Genomic DNA, 17,002 nt, shown 5'->3' on the forward strand with positions numbered 1-17,002 from the left:
GTTCTTCTTGACCAAAGAAAGTATGTGGCGATCATCCACCACTGTTGTTATCCGTGGACGCCCAGGCCTTTTTGAGTTCCCAAGCTCACCAGTCAATTCCTTTTTTCTTAGAATGTACCCGACTGTTGATTTTGCTACTCCAAGCATGTCTGCTATCTCTCTGATGGATTTTTTCTTTTTTTTCAGCCTCAGGATGTTCTGCTTCACCTCAATTGAGAGTTCCTTTGACCGCATGTTGTCTGGTCACAGCAACAGCTTCCAAATGCAAAACCACACACCTGGAATCAACCCCAGACCTTTTAACTACTTCATTGATTACAGGTTTACGAGGGAGATGCCTTCAGAGTTAATTGCAGCCCTTAGAGTCCATTGTCCAATTACTTTTGGTCCCTTGAAAAAGAGGAGGCTATGCATTACAGAGCTATGATTCCTAAACCCTTTCTCCGATTTGGATGTGGAAACTCTCATATTGCAGCTGGGAGTGTGCACTTTCAGCCCATATTATATATATAATTGTATTTCTGAACATGTTTTAGTAAACAGCTAAAATAACAAAACTTGTGTCACTGTCCAAATATTTCTGGCCCTAACTGTACCCATATCCAATACCAGTACCCATGTCTAGGTCATATACCCATATCTAGTACCAATACCCATCTCTAGGACATATACCCATATCTAGTACCAATACCCATGTCTAGGTCATATACCCATATCCAATACCAGTACCCATGTCTAGGTCATATACCCATATCCAATACCAGTACCCATGTCTAGGACATATACCCATATCCAATACCAGTACCCATGTCTAGGACATATACCCATATCCAATACCAGTACCCATGTCTAGGACATATACCCATATCTAGTACCAATACCCATCTATAGGACATATACCCATATCCAATACCAGTACCCATGTCTAGGACATATACCCATATCTAGTACCAATACCCATCTATAGGACATATACCCATATCCAATACCAGTACCCATGTCTAGGACATATACCCATATCTAGTACTTGTACCCATGTCTAGGACATATACCCATATCCAATACCAGTACCCATGTCTAGGACATATACCCATATCTAGTACTTGTACTCATGTCTAGGACATATACCCATATCCAATACCAGTACCCATGTCTAGGACATATACCCATATCTAGTACCAATACCCATCTATAGGACATATACCCATATCCAATACCAGTACCCATGTCTAGGACATATACCCATATCTAGTACTTGTACCCATGTCTAGGACATATACCCATATCCAATACCAGTACCCATGTCTAGGACATATACCCATATCTAGTACTTGTACCCATGTCTAGGACATATACCCATATCTAGTACCAATACCCATCTCTAGGACATATACCCATATCCAATACCAGTACTCATGTCTAGGTGATATACCCATATCTAGTACTTGTACCCATGTCTAGGACATATACCCATATCTAATCCCAGTACCCATGTCTAGGACATATACCCATATCTAGGACATATACCCATATTAGTACTTGTACCCATGTCTAGGACATATACCCATATCTAGTACCTGTACCCATAACATTATAGGAGAAATGTAGGATAAGTAAAGACACTGCATAGACGTCTATTACTGCCGGGGGATGTAACCAGTAACAACAATCCCCGGAGTGTCCCTTTAAGCACCAGGGAAGGAAATGTGTGATGGTGTAAAGTAAGACCGGCTCTTATAGTGAGACTTACGCTTCTTCTCCACAGAAATTGGGGATAGGCGGGACATTATGGAGTAACAATATTCGAGCGGCCTCATTGAGGTTCTTCCGAATTCGGGCAGAAATTTACAAAAACTTTCATGAGATTTGGAAACAATTTTTCTCATTCTCAGGAATTCATTTCTATCATTCATTGTTTCTGCAGACCAAGCGGACCCCCCTGCACCTGGCCGCCCTGAACGGGCAACTGGACGTGTGCAACAGCCTGCTGACTATGAAGGCCGATGTCTACGCGGCAGATATCGTAAGAACTCTAGGACATTACATAGATGTTGATGCCAATGATCTTTCGGAACCTCCATTATGGAATGGCCCCCACATGTAATACAATGACCCCTAATACAATACAATACTGCATGTGGGGGGCACGGAGTCTCCCAGGAGTGAGGGTAAGCGTCATTCTTTACTCCATATTTCCTCTCTGCTCCGGTCTGACGTCAGCACTCGACCCCTGACCCGGGAGGAAGTGGTGAGTATTGAATGACGCTCACTCCCCAGGGCACCTCTAACTGCAATGATCTCCGCCATCACTACTGATGAAAGCCCCCATAAAGTTAGGATAGTGCTCATAACCATGCATGGAATCCATCATGGCCAGGGAGGTCACTGATTCTAAGTCACAACGCCTATCCCCAAGGCCTTGTGGGCATTATCCCCTGGGGTTCACCTACTGCAGGTTGAGCACCACAATCTTCAAAGAACTGGACGGAAATAAACATGAAATAGGGAGAAAGCTGCCAAGCCGAGGAATCACCCAAGACACTGAGTCTTCTTATAAGGAAGTGTTGACTCGTCTTACAAAGAAGCCAGTATGGAGCCCAGATTCCTCTGCGGGCCATAGATCCGGGAATCCTCCTGTGGCCGCAGAAGCCGTGGTGTGGTCAGACGTACAGAATAAGACGTCTGTGTGACGCAGGTCGGCCGCATAATATTTACTGGCTGACCTCAGGGGCGGCACTTTTATCACGGGTGTCACATCAGACATGAAAGGCCGGAGCGGCGCTCACGCTAAGTATCTCTTCCTGGATTGCTGGCTGTGCTGGAGATCTGACGGCCGCACTTTACTTCCCGTTGGGCTGATCCCTTTCCTCCCAGTAATTATCCTGCTCCATCGCTGATGACACTCAAAGCTGTGACCTTGTGTGGAATGTGGAGAGAATTTCCTCAACTTTCCTGACTACAGCGGGGACAGTCCAACCATTCACCGTCCCTGGAGACCGCACCGACCCCAAAGATTAGGAGAGGTTTGTGTGCAAAGAACTGAAAATACAACGTCTTCCTGGACTGTAGATGGAGCCTTGTCTGGTGAAGGCCTCGCGCTTTCCCTCCACAGGATGTCCTAGGACTACAGATAAACGTCTGCAGAAGACTATCTATAGGAGAAGATCACCCCGGCATCTCCAATACATCTAAAGTGCGTGCCCATAAGGCTGAAATAAAAAGTTGTAAAAAATTCTAAGAAATTCTATTGTAATCTTGTTCACCATCTTCAAGATCTCTGCTTGCTGCTAGTGGCAGGGACCTTTAGGGTCCATTCAGGGTCCAGGGCCCAGTAGTGACCGCTATCGCTGCCCCCCCTATAGATATGGCCCTGCTATGAGGTCAACACATCAGCGGCAGCTGCAGAAATCTCTCTGCCAGTGTGTTACAATGTATTCCATCTAGACAATGCTCTGTGAGCTCAACCCTTCAGCAGAAGCTGCAGAAATCTCTCTTCCAGTTTGCTACAATGTATTCCATCTAGACAATGCTCTGTGAGCTCAACCCTTCAGTGGCAGCTGCAGAAATCACATTCCCCGTTTGCTACAATGTATTCCATCTAGACAATGCTCCGTGAGCTCAACCCTTCAGCAGAAGCTGCAGAAATCTCTCTGCCAGTGTGTTACAATGTATTCCATCTAGACAATGCTCTGTGAGCTCAACCCTTCAGCAGAAGCTGCAGAAATCTCTCTTCCAGTTTGCTACAATGTATTCCATCTAGACAATGCTCTGTGAGCTCAACCCTTCAGTGGCAGCTGCAGAAATCACATTCCCCGTTTGCTACAATGTATTCCATCTAGACAATGCTCCGTGAGCTCAACCCTTCAGCAGAAGCTGCGGAAATCTCTCTGCCAGTTTGCTACAATGTATTCCATCTAGACAATGCTTTGTGAGCTCAACACTTCAACAGAAGCTGCGGAAATCTCTCTGCCAGTTTACTACAATGTATTCCATCTAGACAATGCTCTGTGAGCTCAACCCTTCAGTGGCAGCTGCAGAAATCACATTCCCCGTTTGCTACAATGTATTCCATCTAGACAATGCTCTGTGAGCTTAACCCTTCAGCGGCAGCTGCAGAAATCCCATTCCCCGTTTGCTACAATGTATTCCATCTAGACAATGCTCTGTGAGCTCAACCCTTCAGTGGCAGCTGCAGAAATCCCATTCCCCGTTTGCTACAATGTATTCCATCTAGACAATGCTCTGTGAGCTCAACCCTTCAGCAGAAGCTGCAGAAATCTCTCTGCCAGTTTACTACAATGTATTCCATCTAGACAATGCTCTGTGAGCTCAACCCTTCAGCGGCAGCTGCAGAAATCCCATTCCCCGTTTGCTACAATGTATTCCATCTAGACAATGCTCTGTGAGCTTAACCCTTCAGCAGAAGCTGCAGAAATCTCCCACAATGTTTATTAGAAAGTATATTTATTAACATTGTTTTGATATAAAACCAGACAGCCTTCTTAATAAGGGTCACAAAAGAGAGTTTAATGAGCAGGAGCTGTGACTGGGCTCAGTGATCGCCCCCTCCTTAGTAATTCCATAGTAATGGCTGCAGAGAGTGACTGACCACACAGGGAGCAAAACTGTTGTCTGTTTCCAAGGGCGACCTGCAGAATTTTGAAAGCAGATTTATGTTCAAGGAAAGTTATCATTTTCTTTCTTCATCGCAGCAAGGACAGACCCCGCTGCACCTCGCTGCTGAGAATGACCACTCAGAGGTAGTCAAGCTGTTCCTGAAACATCGGCCTGAGCTGGTGACATCGGCCAATATGGAGGGGTCCACATGTGCCCATATAGCAGCCGCCAAAGGAAGCGTCGCTGTCATCAAGGAACTGCTGAAATCTAATATGAGCAGCGTGACCACAGCAAGGAACAAGGTGAGCACAGGAGAAGTAATGTAAGGACACAGTGACTGTACCAGCAGAATAGTGAGCGCAGCTCTGGAGTATAATACAGGATAAGTAATGTAATGTATGTACACAGTGACTGCACCAGCAGAATAGTGAGCGCAGCTCTGGAGTATAATACAGGATAAGTAATGTAATGTATGTACACAGTGACTGCACCAGCAGAATAGTGAGCGCAGCTCTGGAGTATAATACAGGATAAGTAATGTAATGTATGTACACAGTGACTGCACTAGTAGAATAGTGAGCGCAGCTCTGGGGTATAATACAGGATAAGTAATGTAATGTATGTACACAGTGACTGCACCAGCAGAATAGTGAGCGCAGCTCTGGAGTATAATACAGGATAAGTAATGTAATGTATGTACACAGTGACTGCACCAGCAGAATAGTGAGCGCAGCTCTGGAGTATAATACAGGATAAGTAATGTAATGTATGTACACAGTGACTGCACCAGCAGAATAGTGAGCGCAGCTCTGGAGTATAATACAGGATAAGTAATGTAATGTATGTACACAGTGACTGCACCAGCAGAATAGTGAGCGCAGCGCTGGAGTATAATACAGGATAAGTAATGTAATGTATGTACACAGTGACTGTACCAGCAGAATGCTGAGTGCAGCTCTGGAGTATAATACAGGATAAGTAATGTAATGTATGTACACAGTGACTGCACCAGCAGAATAGTGAGCGCAGCTCTGGAGTATAATACAGGATAAGTAATGTAATGTATGTACACAGTGACTGCACCAGCAGAATAGTGAGCGCAGCTCTGGAGTATAATACAGGATAAGTAATGTATGTACTCAGTGACTGTACCAGCAGAATAGTGAGCGCAGCTCTGGAGTATAATACAGGATAAGTAATGTAATGTATGTACACAGTGACTGTACCAGCAGAATAGTGAGCGCAGCTCTGGAGTATAATACAGGATAAGTAATGTAATGTATGTACACAGTGACTGCACCAGCAGAATAGTGAGCGCAGCTCTGGAGTATAATACAGGATAAGTAATGTAATGTATGTACACAGTGACTGCACCAGCAGAATAGTGAGCGCAGCTCTGGAGTATAATACAGGATAAGTAATGTAATGTATGTACACAGTGACTGCACCAGCAGAATAGTGAGCGCAGCTCTGGAGTATAATACAGGATAAGTAATGTAATGTATGTACACAGTGACTGCACCAGCAGAATAGTGAGCGCAGCGCTGGAGTATAATACAGGATAAGTAATGTAATGTATGTACACAGTGACTATACCAGCAGAATAGTGAGTGCAGCTCTGGAGTATAATACAGGATAAGTAATGTAATGTATGTACACAGTGACTGCACCAGCAGAATAGTGAGCGCAGCTCTGGAGTATAATACAGGATAAGTAATGTAATGTATGTACACAGTGACTGCACCAGCAGAATAGTGAGCGCAGCTCTGGAGTATAATACAGGATAAGTAATGTAATGTATGTACACAGTGACTGTACCAGCAGAATAGTGAGCGCAGCTCTGGAGTATAATACAGGATAAGTAATGTAATGTATGTACACAGTGACTGTACCAGCAGAATGCTGAGTGCAGCTCTGGAGTATAATACAGGATAAGTAATGTAATGTATGTACACAGTGACTGCACCAGCAGAATAGTGAGCGCAGCTCTGGAGTATAATACAGGATAAGTAATGTAATGTATGTACACAGTGACTGCACCAGCAGAATAGTGAGCGCAGCTCTGGAGTATAATACAGGATAAGTAATGTAATGTATGTACACAGTGACTGCACCAGCAGAATAGTGAGCACAGCTCTGGAGTATAATACAGGATAAGTAATGTAATGTATGTACACAGTGACTGTACCAGCAGAATAGTAAGCGCAGCTCTGGAGTATAATACAGGATAAGTAATGTAATGTATGTACACAGTGACTGCACCAGCAGAATAGTGAGCGCGGCTCTGGAGTATAATACAGGATAAGTAATGTAATGTATGTACACAGTGACTGCACCAGCAGAATAGTGAGCGCAGCTCTGGAGTATAATACAGGATAAGTAATGTAATGTATGTACACAGTGACTGTACCAGCAGAATAGTGAGTGCAGATCTGGAGTATAATACAGGATAAGTAATGTATGTACTCAGTGACTGTACCAGCAGAATAGTGAGCGCAGCTCTGGAGTATAATACAGGATAAGTAATGTATGTACACAGTGACTGTACCAGCAGAATAGTGAGCGCAGCTCTGGCGTATAATACAGGATAAGTAATGTAATGTATGTACACAGTGACTGTACCAGCAGAATAGTGAGAGCAGCTCTGGAGTATAATACAGGATAAGTAATGTAATGTATGTACACAGTGACTGTACCAGCAGAATAGTGAGCGCAGCTCTGGAGTATAATACAGGATATGTAATGTAATGTATGTACACAGTGACCGCACCAGCAGAATAGTGAGCGCAGCTCTGGAGTATAATACAGGATAAGTAATGTAATGTATGTACACAGTGACTGCACCAGCAGAATAGTGAGCGCAGCTCTGGAGTATAATACAGGATAAGTAATGTAATGTATGTACACAGTGACTGCACCAGCAGAATAGTGAGCGCAGCTCTGGAGTATAATACGGGATAAGTAATGTAATGTATGTACACAGTGACTGTACCAGCAGAATAGTGAGTGCAGCTCTGGAGTATAATACAGGATAAGTAATGTAATGTATGTACACAGTGACTGTACCAGCAGAATAGTGAGCGCAGCTCTGGAGTATAATACAGGATAAGTAATGTAATGTATGTACACAGTGACTGTACCAGCAGAATAGTAAGCGCGGCTCTGGAGTATAATACAGGAGAAGTAATGTAATGTATGTACACAGTGACTGCACCAGCAGAATGGTGAGCGCGGCTCTGGAGTATAATACAGGATAAGTAATGTAATGTATGTACACAGTGACTGCACCAGCAGAATAGTGAGCGCGGCTCTGGAGTATAATACAGGATAAGTAATGTAATGTATGTACACAGTGACTGCACCAGCAGAATAGTGAGCGCAGCTCTGGAGTATAATACAGGATAAGTAATGTAATGTATGTACACAGTAACTGTACCAGCAGAATAGTGAGTGCAGCTCTGGAGTATAATACAGGATATGTAATGTAATGTATGTACACAGTGACTGTACCAGCAGAATAGTGAGCGCAGCTCTGGAGTATAATACAGGATAAGTAATGTAATGTATGTACACAGTGACTGTACCAGCAGAATAGTGAGCGCAGCTCTGGAGTATAATACAGGATAAGTAATGTAATGTATGTACACAGTGACTGTACCAGCAGAATAGTGAGCGCAGCTCTGGAGTATAATACAGGATAAGTAATGTAATGTATGTACACAGTGACTGTACCAGCAGAATAGTGAGCGCAGCTCTGGCGTATAATACAGGATAAGTAATGTAATGTTTGTACACAGTGACTGTACCAGCAGAATAGTGAGAGCAGCTCTGGAGTATAATACAGGATAAGTAATGTAATGTATGTACACAGTGACTGTACCAGCAGAATAGTGAGCGCAGCTCTGGAGTATAATACAGGATAAGTAATGTAATGTATGTACACAGTGACCGCACCAGCAGAATAGTGAGCGCAGCTCTGGAGTATAATACAGGATAAGTAATGTAATGTATGTACACAGTGACTGCACCAGCAGAATAGTGAGCGCAGCTCTGGAGTATAATACAGGATATGTAATGTATGTACACAGTGACTGTACCAGCAGAATAGTGAGCGCAGCTCTGGAGTATAATACAGGATAAGTAATGTAATGTATGTACACAGTGACTGTACCAGCAGAATAGTGAGCGCAGCTCTGGAGTATAATACAGGATAAGTAATGTAATGTATGTACACAGTGACTGTACCAGCAGAATAGTGAGAGCAGCTCTGGAGTATAATACAGGATAAGTAATGTAATGTACAGTATGTACACAGTGACTGTACCAGCAGAATAGTGAGCGCAGCTCTGGAGTATAATACAGGATAAGTAATGTAATGTATGTACACAGTGACTGCACCAGCAGAATAGTGAGCGCAGCTCTGGAGTATAATACAGGATAAGTAATGTAATGTATGTACACAGTGACTGTACCAGCAGAATAGTGAGCGCAGCTCTGGAGTATAATACAGGATAAGTAATGTAATGTATGTACACAGTGACTGCACCAGCAGAATAGTGAGCGCAGCTCTGGAGTATAATACAGGATAAGTAATGTAATGTATGTACACAGTGACCAGCAGAATAGTGAGTACAGCTCTGGAGTATAATACTAGATGAAACTCAGGTTTTGTATCTTTGTACATACATCACATATGTTACGCTGTCCTGTGTCTATGTACACATGAACTACATTGATGATTTGCTATATCTGTACATAAAGTAATTGATTAGATCCTGTCACTGTATATTATACTAGTATTACATGGTATTAAAAAGTCTGAAAAATAGATTAGAATTTGTCTTTAGAGAATATTTTTATTACTGTCTTCCCCTTTTTCTTACTATTGTTTGCTCAGTCTCTTTTGTATCGTCACCCATCCCCCGCCTTGTAAAATACAGTGTGATGACGGATTTGTTTGTGTCTGTACAAGAGCTTTGATGTCAGTTGTGTACAATAATAATAAGGAGCTGTCCCCGCCATGTCCGGTCTCCTGCATTGTCCTGCGGCAGAGGAAAAATAAGGAGACCAAGAAATCTCCCATGTGGCGGTGACTTTACGTTGTGATCCTGCGAGTTCATAAGACTGAGTAATATCTATTACCTAGGACCTTGGACCATCCAGCACAGGAGATAGAGAGAAGAGCCAGATGACTAGCTGTGGTATATTGTAATATCTGGCGCTATAATATATTCATTAGATGGAGCCTGGAGTTCTATGTATGAAGGATGGTGCTCTACCCAAAAGTTTCCTGTAAAACCTCTAAAAATGATCGTGCACATTTAGAATTTGCAATGAAAGTGAAATTTCTGATTCTGGAAGTATCACATTCTGGGGTCACCAGCCAGAATAGTCGTCAGTTGTCAGCAGAAGTCAAACAAGGTCGCGGCTATAAATGACAGCTAGCCAAAGGACTATCAGGGGGAGACAGAAGATGGAGCTGAGCAGATAACAAGGTCCCTTTAAAGAGGACTTTTCACCACCTTCACCTGCTCCAATTCTTTACACCATTCAATAGTCACCACTTCACTGATTTTGGCTCAGTTGGATTTTTTTCCTCTAGCTCCCACCATTCCTGAGCAATGAGTTCTTTTAGCTTCAGCACCCATTATGCTCACATCTGTTGGGTGGGCGGACCTGGGCTGCCTGCTGTAGTCTAGGACCGCCCACCTGACATTAGAATACCTAATTAGCATACTGGGTGTTGAAATTATCAGCACCAATTGCTCAGGAATGGCGGGGGCTAGAGAAAAAAATACAACGGAGCCAGAATCAGTGGAGCGAAACCTATTGAAGGATACAAAGAGATGGAGTTGATGAAGTTGGTCTCTATGATCACCAATGTCGATATCATTGGAAGGCGCCATTTTCACTGTAGCGGCGTGGGGCAGAAGAATGTGCTGGACTATGGCGAGGTCACACTTAGAATCCTATACAGCTCTCCTATATACTTCATATCTGACATGTGTGAGTATACAAAATCTGCCAAAAATCTAAAATATTTTTTAAAAAATATAATATTCTTTTCCCTCTTTGGTGTCCAGACGAATGACTCCACCCCCCTGCACCTGGCGGCATCGGGCGGGCACGCGGAGGTGGTGAAAGTTTTACTGGAAGCCGGGGCGTCTGCATCAGATGAGGACGCAGTAAGTTTATAGGTATTACTACTGTCTGGTTTAGGAATTTTTAATAATCTTTACCAGTTTGTACTTACCGGAGGGGCTACAACCAACATGGAGGACTGGACACATCAGTGTATTACATGGACATTACATTGACTGCTATAGGGCCTGTGTAATACATTGTTTCCCCTGCGGAGGCACTGCAGAGGAATTTCAGTGGACGTCCTATATCCTGCAATTTTCACTTTGGCCACTAACCCTAATAATAGACTGGAACTTGCCAATTCTGTAGGGATTTTCTTTACAGCAGTCATGTCATTTACATCACAGACAGAATTACAATGGAAGAAAACACCTCTATAGAGAACACTGTGCCATCATTACATCACTAATGACAATAGATGATGTCACAGATGGTGAAGGTCGTCAGTAAAAGTAGATTGTCCAAAATGCCGTAAATTTATCTGGATTGGAAGGATTTTATTATCCCTGGCATGGCCTTCGCCTCGTGGAGGTTTTACCTTTCTTCTGGATCAACACTATAAGGGATTGACAAGGACTTGTGTCTTCTGTATCTCCCCCAGTTACAATGTTACTATATTAGGATGCTACATACTGTCTAAGATACATGTGGTGGTTCGGTGATGGTCGGCCCAAGCAAATAGGTTTCCCTGGGGTGTAGAGGATATAATAATAATAAATTTTATTTATATAGCGCCAACATATTCCGCAGCACTGTACAATTTATAGGGTTCAGATACAGACATACATAACAAAGAACATCATTTCACACAATGGGACTGAGGGCCCTGCTCAAAAGAGCTTACAATCTATGAGGTAGAGGGGGTGACACAAGAGGTAGCAGGGGCGGCATTGCTTATACAGTGTTCAGACAATTTTGTGCATTAGGAATTGTGATAGGCTTGTCTGAGGAAGGGTCAGCTCGCACCAGACTTGGATATTTTTCATTTTCTTGTATATTTTTGCCTGCCAATGAGTAATAAGACCAATGTGTTCTATAGGAAGGGATGTCGGCCGTCCACCTGGCAGCCAAGAACGGACACATCAATGTCCTGGACGTGGTAAAGGGCAGCGTCTCCTTTCATATCACAAGCACTAAGGTAAGACGTTCTAGATCAAAAAGTCTAGAGAATGTATCAGAAGAGGTCACGTGTTATATAAAGGTATCCCTGACCACAGACCAGTAGTCCGACCATACGAGACTCCACATATACAGAACAATACATTATTTTTGGCTTTGCGGCTTCACTGTCTTCTATGTCTCTGTTCTTCCTCTCCAGACAGGTTTCACCGCGCTTCATGTCGCCGCACATTTTGGTCAAGTAGATTTTGTCCGGGAGATTTTAACAAAGGTCCCGGCCACAATCCTCAGTGAACCCCCAAAAACTACCGCCGACATGGTGCTTGTGAAGGAGCACGGGGGTGAGGTAAGGGTCAGAATGGTGAATGGTGGCTTTACATAGAAGGAATCTATTCTGTATCAGCCATAAGACATTCCTATTCTCTTCTACAGTCTGGTTACACACCTTTGCATCTCGCTTCGCAATCCGGTCATGAAAGTCTAGTACGCCTCCTACTGAACTACACGGGGGTCCAGGCGGACGTGGCCACAAGGCGTCAGGTGACTCTTCTCATTATATTATCATGTTACACGACCACTAAACCCATGTGGGCGCCGAGCAGAAGGTTCAACTTTGTTACGAAATAAGATAAGTGGAACTGGTGCGCTCAATGCCAGGCAGCTGCTGCTAAAGCAAATGCAGACTGTGTGCACTTCTATATTACACAATGACAGCATCCTTAATTCCCTAGCCCCTTACAGCACCAAGGCACATTGACAGTAGATATTGATGGCTGGGATTGGAGGAGCCTCTGATCATGATCTCCGCAGACAATAAGAATAATAGCATGATCGAAGGAGACTCAAGGAAACTTGTAAAACAGAAAATTGGATAAAATGTAACAAAAATCAAATGTTCTTTGTTGGAAACAAGTTCAAAAAGCTGCAACTTGTTTCCTCCCAGGGTTCAACTCCAATACACCTTGCAGCTCAGAACGGACACACGGCCGTTGTCGGCCTCCTTCTCAGCAAATCCACATCTCAGCTCCATGTGAAAGACAACAGAGGAAGGACATGTCTACACCTGGCGGCCGCCAATGGTCATATTGAGATGATGAGAGCCCTTATTGGACAAGGAGCGGAGATTAATGTGGCCGACAAGGTGATTCTCTTGTAATGAAATAATTTCATTTATTCGTTCCTCGGGGGCAGGACTTGTTACGTTGAAATTTATGAAATTTGCCAATTGGCTGAGGACCAGGAGGGGCAATATATAATTGAATCTTCCAACTATCTCGCCTGTTATCATCTCTAGATGTTTCCTTGTTGGTAAAAATAGGGACAACAAAATGCAGGATGTGAGTCTTGGTCTCTCACTGCGCTCTGTATCTATTTGCTTGCAGAACGGGTGGTCTCCTTTGCACTTCGCAGCCAAATCTGGATTTTTAGAAACCGTCCGCTTCCTCGTTGAATGTGGTGCCAACCCCACGATGGAGTGCAACGACGGGAAGACAGCCATCCAGTACGCCGCTGGTGACAACCACCAAGAAGTGGTGAGCTTCTTACTGAAGAGGAGCCATAACACCCTGAGACTAACTGAGGACAGGAAGGTAATGCTCACCCCATCCGCCATGCTGCATTGCCACGTCGTCTCACATTTTTATTCTTATCTTATTGTTTGTTTTCTAGTTCGTTTTTGACTTAATGGTTTGTGGAAAGCTGAACAGTAACCGGATCATAGAAGAATACATCTTGAATTCTGCTGCTCCCCTGGACACCGCCGTGAAACTTTCCAGAGCGTTTAGCGTCACTGCCTTAAAAGAGAAGGAGAGGTCGGTCGACCTACTCAATGCTGCCAAGTACACCGAAGCAATGGCCACCGAACTCTTGACGTTGGCATCTGGCAGTAAGAATGCAGGATACATCCTCAGGGCCATAGACCACCGCGGCACCACCATCCTGGACTGTCTAATTGAGTGCGAGCAGAAAGATGTTGTCGCCCATCCGGCTGTACAGAAATACTTGACTGAAGTCTGGTACGGGAACCTGGACTGGAGCGCTTGGAAGCTTGTCCTCCTCTTCTTCACATTCTTAGCCTGCCCTCCAGTTTGGCTTGTCTTCTCTCTACCTCTCAAACATAGATTTAACAAAATTCCCATCATGAAGTTCATGAGTTACTTGGCGTCACACATATTCCTGCTGGTACTCTTCATCCTTACCATTGTCTATCCTCCTTTGAGTCCAATTTTTGAAGGACGTATGATCCCATCTTGGAATGAGTGGTTGCTTCTCGCCTGGTTGTCAGGAACCTTGGTTTCGGAGCTCACCCACCAAGGTGAGAGGTCAGGCCTTGCTTGGATACGTGTGTTTGTCTTGGGATTTTCTGCCGTTGCCTTCTTTTGCCACCTGCTTGCATTCTTGTTTACAGAAATCGATCGCCTGCACTGCCTATTTGCCAGGAACATCTTTCTTGGAATTGCTATGACTCTCTCCTTTGTCCAATTCTTGGAGTTCCTCACGTTCCACCACCTTTTTGGACCATGGGCGATCATCATCAGAGATTTGATTAAAGACCTCACCAGGTTTGCGGTGATTCTGGCCTTGTTTCATGTGGCCTTCACAATGCAGCTCTCTGCGGTCTACCAACCGGTCTATCCAGAGTCCAAAGCCAATCAGTCAATCAATGGAACTGCGGCCCACAAAAATGAGACCAATATTCAGGATCCCATAGACATCACTGTCCTCTTGTTCTTCTCGTTGTTTGGCCTGGTGGAACCCGATTGTCTTCCATCCTTGAGTAGGACACCGCAGTTCACCTTTGTCATCATCCGCTTCGTGTTTGGTGTCTACCTGGTGGTCACTTTAATCGTGCTGATCAATCTATTGATCGCCATGATGAGCGACACCTACCAACGCATACAAGCTCAGTCAGATACAGAATGGAAATTCGGAAGAGCCACTTTAATAAGAGATATGACCAGGAAACCTGGGACGCCTTCTCCCTTCAACCTCTTCACCAACCTGTTTTACTACATCAAACTGCTGTGCAAGTATAAAGGTAAGATCGATAATAAGGAAAAGTCGTCACTCATAGGGATAAATCATCAAGACCAAACACCGTAGTGGTGAATTAAGAGGTGCGTCCACTATTTAGGACCCCGTCTGGAGGACAGAGCACAGAGTAGCTTGGAAATAGAAGGTAGAGGTGGTGAGGACAACCTGGTCTAGGTCCTATGATCCAGGAATGGTTGGATATTATGGCATGAACCATCTGTGACTGGTGGTCCCAGGGTGATATCTACTTTAGGGCCATTGTATGCCCCCGTTGTGTTTGGACTCTGATGGTATTATCTGTTACAGGGAAGATGTGCTCTTCCAACGCCAGAACTCTGATGAATGAGGAGGACACCGATGGCTTCTCCGACACTCGCTCCATTGACTTACTTGCCCACTCATCATTTGGGTGGCTACGAAGCACTGCCAAGAGGACCATGCAGGTGTCACCAGAAGGTAAGATCCTGATCTGCTGTACTTATACTATGGGAAATTGAGACATTGGACTCCTCCAGTTACTCCATAATGATGAGTCCTTGGATTCCTCTACGGTAAATCCCAGGCATGTCTATGATCCCTGGTAGAGGTAGATGGACCATAACCATGTTGTATCATCTGTAGAAGATCTGAAGAGGATGGACGACCAGCCAAAGATGACGTCAGTGGATCAGAGTGATCCGGAGTAATCTATGTATTGTAAACTTGATCCTTTGTAGGGGCTTAAAATAGTCGACAGAGTTTCTGGATGTCTTATGGTCAGAATGTGGCTTGCAGTGGTTACTGGAGTTAATTCGAGTTCTAGGTTTTTATGGACCCATATTCCGACCCTCATTTTATTATACACTCTTACACGTATCCCCCGACCCAGGCTGCTGTACCCGGATGTATTGTGTCCACCTAAACTATATCCATCAGCTACAGATCTCTCCACCAGGGCACTGCGAGACCTTGGTGGTGGTTGGAGTAGGTTGGATGATATCATGATGTGGTGATGTGTCAGGTACTATCATAGGATGAGCTTCAGCACCAGGAATGGTCACACGTGGAGGAGCTGATGTGTCTCTGTATATGATGATTTCATACCTATGTGTAGATGACAGTACGTAATGTAGTCTATCTTTGTATATGTGTCTACAAGTCTCATCTATCACCAGGACTCAGGCCCGGCACGTTATACATTATAATCTCTGCGCTCCGATGTCAGTAAATCTGCAGCCCCATGTCAGGTTGGTCTGACCTTCACAGCTCATTGCAAGGTTATATAACCGGCCCCCCTGGACAAATATGGGAAACTCACGGACAAGACAGATGCAGAGGAATTCCCTAGAAGTTTTTAGGAAAGACTCCATAGCTGTAAATTAGGTGACAGAGGAGACGGCGGAGTGTCCGGAGCCAACGTCTGTGCAAGTCCTATAATAGGTGCTGACACATTGTGGCCGGCCAGAGGGCTAGCAGCGAGATTCATCTGAGGCTTATGGGCAGAAATGAAGGGACTTCTTTTCTGTTAGAAAGGTCTCCTAACAATAAGCAGATGACACGTTGTCCTCTTGGACCCCCGAGTGAGTGGCCACTAGTTACATTACTTTGATACATAGGAACATAGTATCTAATCCCCTCTCCTCCTTCTTGTAGGTGGGATACACAGAAACCATCCATTTGTTGGCCCTATACACGTGGATGAGATTATAGACTGGCAGGCTGTTGTGGTGCGATTCATGTCACTGAAGGGACAGACAGATGGAGCCACGAGTCCTGAGAGACCCATCATCCCCCTCATCATGGAGACCGAGAAGAAGCCACCGACTAACCAGACATGGAGGACGAAACAACAGAATGGACACATCTTACCCTGTAGTCAGTATCAAACCTGAGGTCCCCTATAACACTTCCTGCATATGAGATGGACATCCCAAAGACCCCCATAAGCCCTTCAACAGACAAGTCATAGACTATGAAGACCGTTCCTTCAGGACAGAAGTATATTCAGTACTAGTCAGCAGGGTTGAGCAATCGGGATCGGAAAAGATCGGATCCTGATCGGCGATCGAGCAAACTATAACTGTCTACTCCAGAATTTGCCGACTTTCGA

General features: G+C 44.3%; 1 protein-coding gene across 1 annotated transcript in view; it reads left to right on the forward strand.

Annotated features, from left to right (window-relative positions):
• The window catches only part of LOC142201115 (uncharacterized), an 85,402-nt gene extending 68,618 nt beyond the window's left edge, over positions 1–16,784 (forward strand). Inside the window, exons 18-29 of the mRNA XM_075271943.1 lie at positions 1,925–2,023; positions 4,713–4,919; positions 10,701–10,802; positions 11,801–11,899; positions 12,080–12,190; positions 12,232–12,241; positions 12,284–12,420; positions 12,824–13,021; positions 13,263–13,469; positions 13,549–14,917; positions 15,220–15,369; positions 16,546–16,784. Coding sequence (XP_075128044.1) covers positions 1,925–2,023; positions 4,713–4,919; positions 10,701–10,802; positions 11,801–11,899; positions 12,080–12,190; positions 12,232–12,241; positions 12,284–12,420; positions 12,824–13,021; positions 13,263–13,469; positions 13,549–14,917; positions 15,220–15,369; positions 16,546–16,784 — 2,928 coding nt within the window. The remainder of the gene's footprint in view (positions 1–1,924; positions 2,024–4,712; positions 4,920–10,700; positions 10,803–11,800; positions 11,900–12,079; positions 12,191–12,231; positions 12,242–12,283; positions 12,421–12,823; positions 13,022–13,262; positions 13,470–13,548; positions 14,918–15,219; positions 15,370–16,545) is intronic.
• Positions 16,785–17,002: the final 218 nt, after the last annotated feature.

The sequence above is a fragment of the Leptodactylus fuscus genome, chromosome 4 (assembly GCF_031893055.1).
Source record: "Leptodactylus fuscus isolate aLepFus1 chromosome 4, aLepFus1.hap2, whole genome shotgun sequence".
Taxonomy (NCBI): Eukaryota; Metazoa; Chordata; class Amphibia; order Anura; family Leptodactylidae; genus Leptodactylus; species Leptodactylus fuscus.